The sequence below is a fragment of the Stegostoma tigrinum genome, chromosome 5, assembly GCF_030684315.1.
Source record: "Stegostoma tigrinum isolate sSteTig4 chromosome 5, sSteTig4.hap1, whole genome shotgun sequence".
Classification (NCBI taxonomy): domain Eukaryota; kingdom Metazoa; phylum Chordata; class Chondrichthyes; order Orectolobiformes; family Stegostomatidae; genus Stegostoma; species Stegostoma tigrinum.
Genome location: NC_081358.1, coordinates 91,043,387 through 91,060,335, shown reverse-complemented (window position 1 = coordinate 91,060,335; position 16,949 = coordinate 91,043,387). Strand labels below are relative to the sequence as shown.

The 16,949-nt window shown below is 43.7% G+C and overlaps 1 protein-coding gene and 1 long non-coding RNA gene across 3 annotated transcripts in view; one reads left to right on the top strand and one right to left on the bottom strand.

Moving 5' to 3' along the window:
* The window catches only part of LOC132209591 (uncharacterized), a 128,016-nt gene that overhangs the window by 10,116 nt on the left and 100,951 nt on the right, over positions 1-16,949 (bottom strand). The gene's annotated exons all lie outside the window — the stretch shown is intronic.
* cdh17 (cadherin 17, LI cadherin (liver-intestine)) overlaps positions 1-16,949 on the top strand; it is a 111,759-nt gene that overhangs the window by 20,129 nt on the left and 74,681 nt on the right. For both annotated transcript variants that reach the window (XM_048529621.2, XM_048529622.1), the window contains exons 3-5: positions 2,402-2,503; positions 6,245-6,379; positions 15,411-15,549. In XM_048529621.2, the coding sequence (XP_048385578.1) occupies positions 2,402-2,503; positions 6,245-6,379; positions 15,411-15,549 (376 nt within the window). The remainder of the gene's footprint in view (positions 1-2,401; positions 2,504-6,244; positions 6,380-15,410; positions 15,550-16,949) is intronic.

Genomic DNA, 16,949 nt, shown 5'->3' with positions numbered 1-16,949 from the left:
CTTGTGTCATAAATGCAAGCCTCACACTAGCACTGAAGCCTAAAGTTCAAGATGGCATTGCAATGCGAATAAAGTGCTGCACTGCTGGAATTGCCATCTTTCACAAGAAATGCTGAACTGAGACTATCAGCCCACTCAGGTGGAATTAAAATTTTATGGCTTGATAACATTAGTTATTCAAAGACAGGGTGGTGGGTATGTTCATGAAGCCATAGCCAATATCTGCTTCAACAGATAGACAGGTCAGTTTTTCCATTATTATTTATGAGATCTTCAGTATAAGTGGTTGACCCTATTGTCTTTTAATTAAGAAAGCTACATCTAAATCAAGTCTGAAACTGGGCTCAATGATACCAATTGTAATTTTCCCTGAAACTTGTCATTAGCGGGAATTATGCATCAGCTTGTCATTTTCAAGCACAGACATGTTTATTTCACAACGATTGGAAGCTTCGTTACTTCCCTCATAGAGTATCCATAGCCATAAATGTTGCCTGGAGGAGTTTATTTGCATTACAGGATTTTACAGGCCCATACTTTACTGTTAATGTGTGAAGAAGTTTCTAAACTTAATTTACATTGGGTCTATCAACATATTTATTGTTACCATATAGATTTTGAATGTTAACAATAGATGCTTAGCAGCTTACTGCCATCATATTTAACTCTACCGACCTTGTGAGTCATTAAATTTCTTCATGCACAAAATAGGTTTTCAATGTTAGCAGTTATCCATGTACTGCCTTGATAATTTTCAACTGATTATAATTGTCATAATATTTAGGAGACCTCCAGAAATAGTTGTTCAATTCTTAACTCCCCATCTAAAGCCTTGGTAGTAACAATTAATGATGGCTACTTATTGAGCATTCAGTCATGGGCAGGCCACAGTTTCCTCCAATGTTTTCAAGATAAGACAGTAAACTGAGATCCTGTCTCTGGTAGGTGTAAATATCCAAGCACATTACACAAAGTTGAGCAGGAAAGTTACTCTTTGAGTTTAGGCTAATATTTATCCATAAACCACAAGCATAAAAAGAAATTGTATCAGTGATAATGGGAACTGCAGATGCTGGAGAATCCAAGATAATAAAATGTGAGGCTGGATGAACACAGCAGGCCCAGCAGCATCTCAGGAGCACAAAAGCTGACGTTTCGGACCTAGACCCTTCATCAGAGAGGGGGATGGGGTGAGGGTTCTGGAATAAATAGGGAGAGAGGGGGAGGCGGACCGAAGATGGAGAGAAAAGAAGATAGGTGGAGAGGAGAGTATAGGTGGGAGGTAGGGAGGGGATAGGTCAGTCCAGGGAAGATGGACAGGCCAAGGAGGTGGGATGAGGTTGGTAGGTAGGAGATGGAGGTGCGGCTTGGGGTGGGAGGAAGGGATGGGTGAGAGGTGGAACAGGTTAGGGAGGCAGAGACAGGTTGGACTGGTTTTGGGGTGCAGTGGGTGGAGGGGAAGAGCTGGGCTGGTTGTGTGGTGCAGTGGGGGGAGGGGAAGAACTGGGCTGGTTTTGGGATGCAGTGGGGGAAGGGGAGATTTTGAAGCTGGTGAAGTCCACAGCTTCACCACTTCAAAATCTCCCCTTCCCCCACCGCATCCCAAAACCAGCCCAGTTCGTCCCCTCCCCCCACTGCACCACACAACCAGCCCAGCTCTTCCCCTCCACCCACTGCATCCCAAAACCAGTCCAACCTGTCTCTGCCTCCCTAACCTGTTCTTCCTCTCACCCATCCCTTCCTCCCACCCCAAGCCGCACCTCCATCTCCTACCTACCAACCTCATCCCACCTCCTTGACCTGTCCATCTTCCCTGGACTGACCTATCCCCTCCCTACCTCCCACCTATACTCTCCTCTCCACCTATCTTCTTTTCCCTCCACCTTAGGTCCGTCTCCCCCTCTCTCCCTATTTATTCCAGAGCCCTCACCCCATCCCCCTCTCTAATGAAGGGTCTAGGCCCGAAACGTCAGCTTTTGTGCTCCTAAGATGCTGCTGGGCCTGCTGTGTTCATCCAGCCTCACATTTTATTATCATGAAAAGAAATTACCTGGTTATTTATCTCATTGTTATTTTTGAGATTTTGCTCTGTGCATATATTCTACTGCTTTTTCCTATGTTACAGTTGTGATTACAATTCAAATGGATTTAATGAACTGACTTTGAAAGAGACAACATAAAAGCCAATTGTGTCTTGTTAAGTAATTTGGAATTATTTTGAAAATATCTGCATTCTAAATTGACAGGGCATGAAGTATACTTTATTTGAGGGTTTTGCAAACGTGTGTTTGATAAAATATGATAGCATGATTTTAACTGTGATATTTTGATACATATTGACATTTTGATATGAACATAGCTTCTGTACGTGTGTGATTTCATTTCTTAATGTTAACTACAGATTTTAACCGCTGGAGTTAATGCAAACTTGCCCAAAGGCCAGTTGAAGACAATGGAACTTTCCGTTACTGAGGAAACCGATGTTCCTTTAATGATATATAAGGTAACATTCATAATTATGATTAAATTTGTTTCATCTTGAATTTTACACAGTGAATAGTAAATAAAAGATTAAGTTTTATGTCATAATAATTGTTAACAGACATATCTTACTCCTTTACTCAACTATAGAAGACCCCACTTCCAAACTGATTCCCTAAGTTGCCTTGTGCTTTTTATCACCACATATCATTTTCTTGTCCATACTATTTGTTCTACCTTAAGTGAGTGCCAGGTTGCTAAATGCAGGGTATGGGTTGGTGGGCCATTACTGGCATTTCTAAAGGCAGGAAAGATCTCACTTTTTCATTGAGTTTCTCCATTGTAATCTAAATTTGAGTCTCAAGAAGAAAACTATAACACTGTTAACTGTGGAGTGCATTGAACAGCATACCATCCCAATCAGAGATAGTAGGAACTGCAGATGCTTGAGATTGAGATAACAAGGTGTAGAGCTGGATGAACACAGCAGGCCAAGCAGCATCAGAGGAGCAGGAAAGCTGATATTTCGGGTCTAGACTCTTCTTCAGAAATGGGGGAGGGGTAGGGGATTCTGAAATAAATAGGGAGAGGGGGGAGGTGGATAGAAGATGGATAAAGGAGAAGATAGGTGGAGAGGAGACGGACAGGTCAAAGAGGTGGGGTTGGAGCCAGTAAAGGGGAATGTAGGTGGGGAGTTTGGGGGGATAGGTCAGTCCAGGGAGGACGGACAGGTCAAGGGGGTGGGATGAGGTTGAAGGAGGGGATAGGTGGAGGAAGGACAGGTTAGGGAGGCGGAGACAAACTGGGCTAGTTTTGGGATATGGTCAGGGGAGGAGAGATTTTGAACCTTATGAAGTCCACATTGATGCCATTGGGCTGCAGTGTTCCCAGATGAAACATGAGTTGCTGTTCCTGCAAGCTTTGGGTGGCATCGTTCTGGTATGCAGAAGACCCAGGATGGACATGTCGTCTGAGGAGCGGGAGGGGGAGTTGAAATGGTTCGCAACTGGGAGGTGCAGTTGTTTGTTGCAAACGAGCAGTCTCCAAGCCTCCACTTGGCTTCCCGATGTAGAGGAGGCTACTGAGCAACTCATATTTCGCTTGGGAGTCCTGCAGCCCAATCGTATCAATGTGGACTTCACAAGCTTCAAAATATCCCTTCCCCTACCACATCCCAAAACCAGCCCAGCTCATCCCTGCCTCCCTAACCTGTCCTTCCTCCCACCTATCCTATCTTCCCATCTCAAACCCTACACCCATCTCCCACCCACCAGCCTCATCCCTCCCCCTTGACCTGTCCGTCCTCCCTGGATTGACCTATCTCCCCCCTAACTCCCCACCTACACTCACCTTTACTGGCTCCATCCCCACCTCTTTGGCCTGTCTGTCTCCTCTCCACATATCTTCTCCTTTATCCATCTTCTATCCGCCTACTCCTCTCTTCCTATTTATTTCAGAATCTCCTTCCCCTCCCCCATTTATGAAGAAGGGTCTAGACCGGAAACGTCAGCTTTCCTGTTCCAATCTCTTAGCTTGTGCCATATGAGAAAAGTGATTGCTGGTGCTGAAATTTAGAATAAAAAGTAACAAAAGGTGTATGTTTTCACAAGGTCAATGAAGGAACAGAAGTCTCCATATCATGATCTGAACCTGCCAGTCCAATTATGCGCTTTGCTTCCTTTGCATGTGGTATCAAATCCTGAATAAAACATGGATGCACCTAGAATACTGTAAACAGATTTGGTTCCCTTATCTAATGAAAGATTAACTGGCATTGGAGACACTCCAAAGATGTTCACTCTGCTCATCCTAAGTATGCTGGGACAGTCTTATGAGAGGAGGTTGAATAGATTTGGCCTGTACCCATTGGAATTTAGAAGAATTAGATACAACCTTGTTGAAACATATAAGATTTTTGACAGGGTAGATGCAGAGAAGATATTTCTTCTTGTGGCAAAGTCGAGGACTAGAGCATGTAATCTCAAAATAAGGGATCACTCAGTTGAGACAGAGATGAGGAGCAATTTCTTCTCAGAGAGAGTGAATCTGTGGTATTCATAATCACAGAAGGCTGCAGAGGTGAGGCTGTAAAGTGTATTCAGGACTGAGGTAGACATATTTTTAATCAGTTATGGGGAGAAGGCAGGAAATTGGAGTTGAGGACTATCAAGTGAGCCAGAGTCAAATTGAATGATGGGGCAGATTTGATGAGCTGGATGGCCTACTTGTGCCTCTATGTTGTATGGATCTGTATTGTCATATATTTCTGCTGTATCCTAGCGTTCCTTAAATCGTTACGCTATGCCTTGCATGAGGACTGTATGTTAAGAAGTCAACATTCATGCATTTCCATATTGCTGTGGTGAATATGTCAGATCTTTTAAATTAATAATTATTTTTTAATCTCTGGGGTGCCAGGGAAGGGTGTGCCCAAATATCACTGCCCAGTTTTTATCCCCAGGTGAGATCAGCTGAATTAAAATTGACCAAAGATCCACACTGGAGCGTTGCTGAGTTACACAATAAATTGAGTTTTATATTCCCAGCTCAGTAGGTTTGAAAGTAGGCATGTGTGCATAAAATTCACTGTGCGATCTGCCTGGTTTTTACTTGCCCACCATCAACCAGTGCCAGCTGTTATGGGGAAAATGGAGGTGATGGCAATTAATGGTCTTTTTAAGGGGCTTTACCCTGTTTTACCTGTGGCGGGAAATCACTCTCGTCAAATGGTAGCCTGTTGGCTTTAGGTGTATAAGCTGGTGCCAGGAAAAAAAGGAATCCTTCATTGTATAACCCTGGGCTCAAATGAGGCACCATTCCTCCATCAGTTGCCCACTCCACCAACTTTCCCTCAGCCTCTCCAAATCGGGCTGTCCAACCCCGTCTCTCTTCATCCAGGTTTATCAGACTAACCACTGATTTATATCTGTCGGTCAGGGCTCCAAAGGCTCCTCTATTCTGGGGCTAGTAAGAATTGTCGATGCTGGAGTCTGAGATAGCACAGTGTGGAGCTGGATGAACACAGCAGGCCAGGCAGCATCAGAGGAGCAGGAAAGCTGATGTTTTGGATCAGCACCCTTCTTCAGAAAATGCTTCGCAGTGTGGTTATAACTCAAAGAACTGCTGATGCTGAAGTCTGTGATAACTCAGTGTGGAGCTGGAGGAACACAACAGTGACAATTGCCGGAACTAAACAGTCCCAGAATAGAGGAGTGTGGAGCTGGAGGAACACAGCAGGCCAGGCAGCTTCAGAGGAGCAGCAAAGCGGACGTTTCGGGTTGGGACCCTTCTTCACCTGCTCTGATGCTGCCTGGCTTGCTGTGTTCCTCCAGCTCCACACTCCTCTATTCTAGGACTGTCTGTAGTTTCGACAATTGTCACTGTTTGAGCCTGGAGCTGCAGGGACTATTGCGCTGCTACTGGTCCTATGTCTGCACCAACACCATCACCCTTCTGCCCCCCCCACCGCACCCCCCCCTCCAAACCACCACCCAAAATATGGTGCTTGGGGAGGAAGGGGTTCCACCTTAAAGCATTGAATATTGCTCCCAGCACTCAATTGCTGAGGGCAGCAGTCAGGTTGCTGAGGACCAAGCTGCCCTGTAACATCCAGACTTCTATCTCCTAATGTGCTCGTGCAGATCAATAGATTTTTACTTTAGTTATTTGTATGGCTGATACCAGAATAATTTGGCACTTGACTATGTAGTTAACAGTGGTGCATGCACACTAAATTTTGTATATCGTTCTTTTTTCACCGTAGTTTACATCAGAGAACGCTGATGTGAAGTCATTTGCAATAACTAGTGAAACAGACGGCGTGTTCAACATTTTTGACGATTGGCTGACTGCCAATAAGACACTGGACCGTGAAAAAAAAGCATCTTATGAATTAAAGGTAAACAGAAAGGAAGAAGTCCAATCAGTGATGATGCAAACATGCGGGTTGAAGAGAGATAAAGCCAATTGCATTGCTCTAAGGATAATGGTTCAAATTATATATAAATTCAACCAAAGTAAAAATCAGGAATTAAGAAAACTACCCCAATAGTAACTGTGACAAGAAATTTGAGCACATGGTTGGCTAAAATTAGACATCGAAGACATCTAGTGTGAATATGGTTGATCCTCTATCTCAATGCCATATTTCCACTTTCTCCCCATACTCCTTAATGTCTTTAATATATAAAAATCTATTAATTTCTTTCTTGAATATGCTCTGCGACCTCGGCACCACAGCCTTCTGTGTTGCAAGTTTTACATGTTAACCACCCTGAGTGAAGACATATTTCCTCATCTCAGTCTTAAGTGATATAACCAATATCCTGACACTGTGTCCCTTGGGTCTAGAATCCCCATCATCAACAGATGCTCAGTAACGCCACTACTGATCTAAATGGTCATTGCCCTAAAGGTCATGGTCTACAGCACATAGTGAAGGAACTAGTAAGATGGAAAATCTATTGTCCTCTCCAAACTACCTGTCACATAAGTGTCCATCAATGCCAGTATCAGTAGGCACAGTCGTTGTGGAGAAAAAGTCCCATCTTCGCATTGCTATTGTATGGCATTACCACCGTGTAAAATGGACGGACTTCAAACAAATCTAGGAACTCAACACTGAGTATCTATGAGACACTGTGGGCCACCAGTAGAATTGATCCAAACGCAACCTATAACCATATGACCTAGTGTAACCCACATTCTACCATTGACATCATGCCAGAAGCCGCATCAGAAATATTTTAAAAGGAGATGTCAACCTGTGAAGCTACAAGGCAGTATAACTAGCACGCCAAGTAGCAAAAGCAATATGCAGAGCATAGGGCTATACAGTCTCAAAAGCAATGGATCCGATCTAAGCTCTGCATTCTTGCCACATCCAGTCATGATTAGGTGGACAATTAAACAAGAAGAGGAGGCTCCAGAAACATCTCCATCCTCAACAATTTGGGAGCCCAGCACATCAGTGCATATGACAAGGCTGGAGTATTTGCATCTAGTTTTAGCCAGCAGTGCTGAGTGGATCACCCATCTCAGCATTTCTCCGTGGTCACACAGCCATAGAGTCATAGATGTCTATAGCACAGAAGAAGATGCCTTTGGCCTATCAAGCAAATGTGCTGGTCAAGAGCAACTACCCAATTGTTCTAATCCCATTTTCCAGCACTTGGCCCACAGCCTCATATGCCTTGGCATCACAAGTGCACATCTAAACACTTAGCAAATGTTATGACTCACACATCTGTTTTAAACCTATCCCCTTGCAGCTTGAACCTGTATCCCCAAGTAATTGACCCCTCCATTCTGGGGAGAAAGCCTCATACTTTCCACTCTATCCATACCACTCACAATGTTATCAACTTCTCTCAGGTCACTCCTCACCCTCCTGCGTTCAAGTGAAAACAAGCCCAGTCTATCCAACCTTTCTTCATAACTAAAATCCCCATACCAGGCAACATCCTGTTAAACATTTTCTGTACTCTCTTCGAAGCATCCACATCCTTCTGGTAGTATGGTGACTAGAATTGCATGCCATATTCCAAGTGTGGCCGAACTGAAGTTCTATTAAGAGGCAGCAGAACTTTTCTACCTTATACTCAATGCCCTTTTGAAAGAAGGCAAGCATGCCATTGGCATTTTTTACTGTCTTACCTACCTGGGGTGCCACCTTCAGTGATCTGTGGACCTGCACACCCAGACCCCTCTGTGAAACAAAGGGTCACTGAGAGTCATCACAGTGGAATTCTGGGAGACATCCACAGTCATCACAACTGTACAGCAGGTCAAAGAGAGCTGGCGTTGAAGTGTGATTAAACTTGAAACGCTATTTGGTGTTTCCCACCCTGCTTCCTCTTGAGACCAAATAAAAAACAGCTCTGTGCAAAAGAGAACGGGCAAGATAAAGGTGTACAAGGGAGCTGCCATTAACAGAGCGGGCCCGTGTTAGAGTGGAAGTGCAGATGCCTTTGCTTGAGAGTTTTCACCATGAGAAGGCTGAGCAGGGGTACAGTTAAGTACAGATAAGGGCTGTTTAAGTCTCTTTCTGTCCAGACAGAAGGCAATAGGGATGGCAGTTAGGACATGCTCCACTTGCATGATGTGGGAGATCAGGGGAAAATCTTCCAGTGCCTCTGAGAAGTGCACCTGGCTACAGCTCCTGACAGACTGTGTTAGTGAACTAGAGCTGGAGCTGGATACACTCAGGATCGTCTGAGATGTAGAGAACCTCATTGATAAGAGCTATAGTGAAGTGGTCATTCCTAAGGTGCAGGCAGCAAGTAGCTGGGTGACCACCAGAAGAGGTAAGGGGGCAAGGCAGATAATGCAGGATTCTTGCATCAGAGATAATGGGAACTGCAGATGCTGGAGAGTCCAAGACAACAAAGTGTGGAGCTGAATGAACACAGCAGGCCAAGCGGCATCTTAGGAGCACAAAAGCTGACGTTTCGGGCCTAGACACTTCATCAGAAAAGGGGGATGGGGAGGGGGTTCTGAAATTAATAGGGAGAGAGGGGGAGACGGGTGAGGGAGGAGGTGTGGGGTCAAGTGTAGCACCTTCTGTGGTTGCAGGGGAAGGTGCCGGGTGTGGTGGGGTTGGAGGGGAGTGTGGAGCGGACAAGGGAGTCCTGGAGAGAGTGGTCTCTCCGGAAGGCAGACAAGGGTCAGGATGGAAAAATGTCTTTGGTGGTGGGGTCAGATTGTAGATGACGGAAGTGTCGGAGGATGATGCATTGTATCCGGAGGTTGGTGGGGTGGTATGTGAGGATGAGGGGGGTTCTCTTTTGGCAGTTATTGCGGGGGCAGGATGTGAGGGATGTGTTGCGGGAAATGCGGGAGACTTGGTCGAGGACATTCTCAACCACTGCGGCGGGGGGATGTTGTGGTCCTTGAAGAACGAGGACATCTGAGATGTGTGGGAGTGGAATGCCTCATCCTGGGAGCAGATGCGGCGGAGGTAAAGGAATTGGGAACAGGGGATGGAAGTTTTGCACTGAGGTGGGTGGGAGGAGGTGTATTCCAGGTAACTGTGGGAGTCGGTAGTCTTGAAATGGATATCGGTTGCTAGGTGCTTGCCTGAGATGGAGACAGAGAGGTCCAGAAAGGGGAGGGAGGTGTTGGAGATGGTCCAGGTGAATTTGAAGTTGGAGTGGAAGGTGTTGGTGAAATGGATGAATTGTTCGTGCTCCTCTTGGGAGCACGAGGCAGCGCCGATGCAATCATCGATGTAATGGAGGAAAGGTTGGGATTTAGGGCTGGTGTAGGTGTGGGAGAGGGACTGTTCCACGTAACCTGGAGGGTGGTCATTCCTCTCAATAACAGGTGTACTGCTTTGGATACTGTTGTTTGGGGGTTGGGGTGGTGCGGTGAGGGTGGGGCGGGACTTACCCTCTAGGGGCTAGCAGCAGCAGTGTGGTCAGTGACGCTGTGACCGGATCTGAGGCTCAGCGGGAAAGGGTGCAGTCAGACGGAATGATATGCTAGTAGGGGAACCAATTGTGAGGGGGACAGACAGGAAACTCTGTGGCCGCAGAGGAGGAACCAGAATGGTATCTTGCCTCCTGGGTGCCATGGTCAAGGATGTCTCTGAACAGTTGTAGAACATTCTGAAGTAGGACGGTGAACAGCCAGAGGTCATTGTACACATTGTACAAATGACAGAGGTAGACAAAGGTTTGGAGTCCTGCAAAGTATAGGGAGCTAGACAAGAAGTTAAAAAGCAGGACCACGAGGGTAATGATCCCCAGATTGCTCCCAGTGCCATGAGCCAGTGAGGATAGATATAGAAAGATACACCAGATGAATGCATGGTTGGACAGCTGATGTCGGGGGCAGGGTTTTCAGTTTTTGGGTCTTTGGGATCTCTTCTAGGGTAGAAGAGGCCTGTACAGGAGGAATGGGTTGCACTTGAACTGGAGGGGGTCCAATATCCTTGCTGGAAGTTTTGTTACCCAGGAGGGTTTAAACTGGTTTGATGGGGGTGGGACTTTGAATAAGAGAGGGGCCGGCGAGAAGTCAAGCGAAAATACATCGGCCATCGAGAGTAAATTTACTCATCAGGGTAGTCAGGGGACCAGTAAAAGGAGGGAAAATCTCGTTTAAAGTGCATTTATTTCAACGTACAGGGCCTGACTAGTAAGGCAGACGAGCTCAGAGCATGGATTAGATCTGGGAAATGGGATATTACAGCCGTAATGGAGGCATGACTGAGAGAAGGGCAGTATTGGCAGCTCAATGTTCCAAGATACAGAAGCTACAGGTGTGGCAGAAGTACAAGTAAGCGAGGAGGGGGAGTGGCCCTTTGATGAGAGAGGACATACCAACAGTGCTTAGAGTGAATATTCTTAAGGGGTCATCAAAACTAGGCTATATAGTTAGAAGTTAAAAACAAGAAGGGAATGGTCACTGAAATGGGACTGTATTATAGACCCCTAAATAGCCAGCAGGTAGTAGAGGAGCAGATGTGTAGAGAGTTTGCAGATACCTGTAGGAATAATAGAGTAGTATTGGTTGGAGGTTTTAATTTCCCTTGTATTGACTGGACCACCCAAAGTGTAAAAGGCCTGGACAGGGTGGAATTTGTCAAAAGTGTTGAAGAAAGTTTGCAAAATTAATATGTAAAGGACCCTATTTGGGAGGGTGCAACACTGAACCTCCTCTTAGGAAACAAGGTCAGGCAAGTGACTGAAGTGTCATTTGGAGAGCACCTTACGTCCAGTGGCTATAACTCTCTTAGTTTTAACATAGTTATGGAAAATGATAGGTCAGATCTACAGGTTAAGGTGCTAAACTGGAGCGCGGACAATTTTGGGGCCATTAGGCAGGATCTAGCAGAGGTCAATCGAATGAGTCTGTTTGAAGGAAAAGGAACGTCTGGCAAATGGGATGGTTTTAAAAGTGTGATATCAGGAGTCCAGGGACAGTACGTCCCTGTTAGGGTGAAGGGAAAAGCTGACAAGTTTAGGGATCCCCGGCTGACAAGGGATACTGAGGCTCTGGTCAGGAAAAAGAAGAAGCCAAGGTTTAAGCTGTCGGGCTCAAGTGAATCCCTAGTTGAATATATAAAAAGTGCCAGAAATCACACAACACGAGGTTGTAGTCCAATAGGTTATTTGAAAACACAGGCTTTCATAGCTTTGCTCCTTCTTCAGGTGTTAGTGAGAGAGGTAGTATCAGATGCAGAATTTAACGTTAAAAGATTAAAGGGTCACATAACTGATGTGGATGTATTACACAAACCCAAGATGCTGTTAAATCTTTAATCCGTTAGAAGGTTTTAATTGATTAATATGTATATGTAAATCCCCAAATTCATTTCAAGTCACAGTCCTGAGAGAACTAAAGGTTTTATCAGTGTAAAGAAGAGGTGACATTTTAGGTCAGACAATGCATGTTAAGTGTGAGCTGTTGTTTGGAATCTGTGTTTTGGTTTGGAGTCTGACTGGTTTTATTTCTAAAGTAGGAATTTATAAAATGCTGCATTTACTGATTATTTAGAAATTGTGTGATTTTTGAACAAAATAGAATAATCAGCAAATACAAATTCAACCCATAGATTCACGTGTGTGTGTGTGTGTGTGTGTGTGTGTGTGTGTGTGTTTGTGTGACAGAGTGTGTTTGTGTGCGTGTGTGTTGGTCATCATGGATCATTTTGGGCCGAAAGGCCTGTTTCCATGCTGTATTACTCTATGACTCCAAGACTCTATATCTCTGCTCCCAAGGGTTCTGCCATTCATCCTTACTTGACTTTCCAAAATACATCACCTTGCATTCGTCTGAATTAAACTCCATCTGCCATTCTTTCGGCCATGCCTCCAACTGATCTATATCCTGCTGTATTCTTGACTGCCCTCTTCACTATCCGCTACTCCACCAATCTTTGTATCATCTACAAACTTCCTGAGTAGACTAGTTACGTTTTCCTCCAAATTGTTTTCGTAGACTATGAACAGCAGAGATCCCAGTGCTGACCTCTGTGGAACACCATTCATCACAACCTTTCATTCTGAAAAGGATCCTTCCACCACTACTTTCTGCCTTCTATGACTAAGCCAGTTCTGTATCCATCTTGCTGGCTCACCTCGTTACCATATAACTTCACCTATTGTACCAGTCTGCCATGAGGGACCTTATCAAAGGCTTTACTGAAGTCCATGTAGACAACATCAGCCGCTTTTCCTTCATCCATCATCTTCATCACCGCATAAAAAAGACTCGATCAAATTAGTGAGTTTTGATCTCCCCCGCACAAAACCATGCTGCCTATTGCTAATAAGTCCATTTGCTTCTATATAGAAATTGTCCTTGAGAATTTTTCCAAAAATTTCCCTGTCACTGGCATAAGGTTCACAGGCCTGTAATTTCCTGGATTATCCTGCTGCTCTTCTTAAACAATGGGGCAACATTGGCTATTCTCCAGTCCTCTGGGACCTCAACTGTGGCCAAAGAGGATACAAAGATATCCGTCAATGCTCATGCCCTCCCTCTGTCTCTGCTGCTCCAAGGAAAACAACTCCACTCCGATTTCTCTCCCTAGCTAAACTCTCCATCCCAGGCAAATTTCCAAAGCGCACTTTCCAGTGCAGATGTGTCCCGCCTGTAATGTGGATTTCAGAATTATATACAATTGTCTAGCTGTGGCCTAATCAACAATTTCTATAGTTCCAGCATAGCCTCCCTGCTCTTAAACTCTACACCTCAGCTAATAAAGGCAAGTATTCCATATGTATTCTGAACCACTGCATCTACCTGACCCGCTAGATTAAGGGATCAGTGAAATGCACACCAAGATCCTTCTGATCCTTTGTCCTTTTAGGATTCCTCCATTCTTCATGTATTCCCTTGCTTTGTTTGTCCTGCCCAAGTCCATCGCTTCACATTTATTTGGATTGAATTCCATTTGCCACTGATCAGCCCATCTGACCAACCTGTCTATCTTCTCCTATAATCTAAGGCTATCCTCCTCACTATTTACCACCTTACAAAAGTTTACGTTATCTGCAGTTTTATTGATCAACCCGTGATAGTATCCAGCATCACGGATGCCAGTCTTCAGCCAATTCAATTAACTCCATGTGATTTTAAAAAATGGCTCAAGGTGCTGTTATGGCAAAAGCTGAGGGCCCTGAAAGCTTTTTAACAATTGTACTGAAGACTTGTGCTCCAGACTAGCTGCTTCAATCCTTCTATCCAATAATGTGAAAACTGACCCAGTGCATAAAGAGGACAAATCCAACTGGGCTAATTACTGCCCAATCAGCCTACTCTCTATCATCAGCAAAGTGATGGAAGGGATCATTGACAGTGCTATCAAAAGGCATTTGCAAAGGAATTAGCTGCTTACTGATGCTCAGGTTGGGTTCCACCAGGGTCACTCTGTTCTAAACTAATTTTGGCCTTGTTCTTAAAATAGACGATACATCTGAATCCCAGAGGCGAGGTGAGAGAGTGACTGTCCTTGGCATCATTGGCAATCATACCCATTTAACTGAATATGGCATCAAAGAGACCTAGCAAAACTGGAAGTAATGTAAATTAAGGAGAAAACTCTCTGTTGGTTACAGTCATACCTGGCACAAGAATAAATAGTTATGGTTGCTGGGGATGTCTCTGCTGGTGCCCCTCAGGGTGTTTCTGCAGTCCTAACTTCCTTCAGCTGGTTCATCAATAACCTTACATCCGTCATAAGTTCAGAAGCAGGGATGTTCACTGATGATCGTATATTGTTCAGCACATTTGAAACTCCTCAGATGATGAAGGAGTCCATATTCAAATACAGCAAGACCTACGTAATGTCCAGGCTTGTGCTCACAAATTGTAAGTTCCTTTCATTCCATGCAAATGCCATCTCCTATCAACGAGAAATTAACAGTTGCCTCTTGAAATGCAAGCACATTACCATTACTAAATTTCACCAGTCTGCACAACTCTCAGCATCCTAGGGATGTCCATTGTCCAGAAACTGATCTGGATCAAATTTATGAATGTAGCTGCAAGTTCAGTTTAGGGGCTGGAATTTCTGTGGTGAGTAACCCACCTCTTGTCTTCCTGATGGAATGCTCCCCACTTGACTAGCTGAGTGCAGCTCCAATAATAGTAGTCAAGAAGTTTGAGACCATAAGGACAAGTCAGTTCTCTTGACTGGCAATGCATTAATCACATTCAACAATCACTCCCTTCACAATTAATGGACAATGGTAACAGTGTGTATAATCTACAAGATGCAGTGTGATAACTCAAAGATGTCCCTTCAACAGCACCTTTGAAACTTGGATGCGGTGCTCATCAAATTGCCTGCTTTGTCCAAATAATGTTGAGCTTCTTAGGTGTTCTGGGAACTGTACTTAACAAGGCTAGTGGAGAAGTGGGAAGATGAGATGCGAGTAGGCAGTTGCAACATTCGCAACCTCTGATCTGATCTTGTAGCTGCAGTATTTATATGGATAGTCAAGTTCAGTCTCTGGTCAGTGAAAGCCCCAAATGTCAATACTGAAGGATTTAGCTATTGATTGTCAAGGGATCATGGTTAGATTCTGTCCGTCAACGATGGTGAATGACTTGCACTTGTGTGGTGTGAATGTTAATTATCATTTCTTAGTCCAAACCTGTCATTATCCAGGTCTAACTGCTTATGGACACTGTTGTAAATTATATTGACAATGGTGCAATCACATCCCAACTTATGATAAGGAGACAATGACAATCATGAAGCAGTTGAAGCCAGCTGGGACTAGAATGCCACTCCACAATGTTGTCCTGGTGCTGAGATTATTGTGCTCCAACAATGACACCATCTAAGTGAACATCTTTCCGAGACTCTTAGTGGAGAAGTGATAGATTTGAATGACTTCATTTCACGCTTTTATCTATTTGTGAATAGAATTGTTAAATTTTGTAAGTAATTGTTGTCTCACCCTCTTTATTTTTAGATAGTGGGTCTAAATGATGCTCAAGAAACAGTGGAAGGACCTGAAGTTGTCACTATTTTACTTCGTGATATAAATGATAATCAACCAATTTTCACAAAAAACCAGTTTGATGGAATTGTACGGCAGAATTCCAGGCCTGGTATGTGACATTTTTGTTGCTTCCAATTATAAATTTGCATAATTTTGATATTATTTCAGTTTGAGAAAGCAGCTCACCTTTCGCACAAGGGCAGCTAGGGATAGAAAATAAATGTTGGCACAGCCAGCAAATAAATGAATGAGAAAAACAAGTGGATGACAAATAAGTGACTTGCTAGAGCTATTTCAGATGCCACATTGCTGTGCGTTTGGAGTCAAATAAAGACCAGGTAAGGATCACAGATTTCCTTCCCTAAAGGGCATTAGTGAACCAGATTTTTTATTGCATTTGCCAATGTTTCTATGGTCATCATAAGGCTAGATTTTTAAAACTAAATTCCATATTAGTACTGATTTCAAATTTTATCATATGCCATGGTCAGATTTGAACTCAGGACCACAGACAATTAACTTGGGTCTTGGGATTTCTGCACAATGACAATACATTACTACATTACTGCCTCGCCTAAAATTTAGAGTGTGAGATGCACTGAGGGAATGCTTGTACAATCTGCCTGGTCCTCCTTGAATGCTTGGCTATCACCATTCTCTATCTACCTACACACTCTTAAAGTAGGGAATGGGCATGTCCAGAAAATCAGCCTCATAAAACTGCCAATGTTACTATGCACTACAGCAATGCTAGCAGCTACTCAAGCTCCAAAACCTGGAACGTGACTTATCGAGGCTACTACATTTTCTGCACATGTGGTTACCTCTGACACAAAAAGCATCTGTTGTTCTGCCACGCAACAAGATTATTATTCCAAGGAGTTGAGATGTTCTGCCTTGCCTTTATTTATTACACCATTAACTGATTTAACAGAAGTGAACTTCAGACTCAAATAAAAGCTCACTGACTAATCAGCTCATTTCCTCAATCTACGCTACGTTATTTACCATGGTGATTAAATTCAATGTGTTACTTAACTCCCGCTATTTACAATTACTGAATGATTCAGAAATCTTTAGAATTGCATTCCCTTTCTTTTTCATTTTAAACATCCTTAAATTTGATTTATTTTGAAAATTGTGATGATATGATAATTATCAAATTAGGTTGTACTAATGCACTCATTTGGACTTACTTTATAGTTAGCTTAATTAAAGTATGATAAAAATGAAGAACTTAATTTAAAATGAAAAATAAATTATGATTGTACTCATCCCTTGTTCTGTGGCATGAATTTTTGGTATACTTCTGTGTCTTGCCTCTATTCTTTCCTCCTGCAGTGTTTTACGGCTGTCATTCTACCGGTGTTTCTCCTGCTGTTTCTTAAGGGTTTTCTCTCTTGTTGTACTTTTGTTGTACTTCCTCCATTGGTTTTTTCAATGTTGCTTGAAAAGACTATTGTGGTGGGCCAATTGCTGCTTTGCTACTCCCAGTGTTTCCTGCACTCT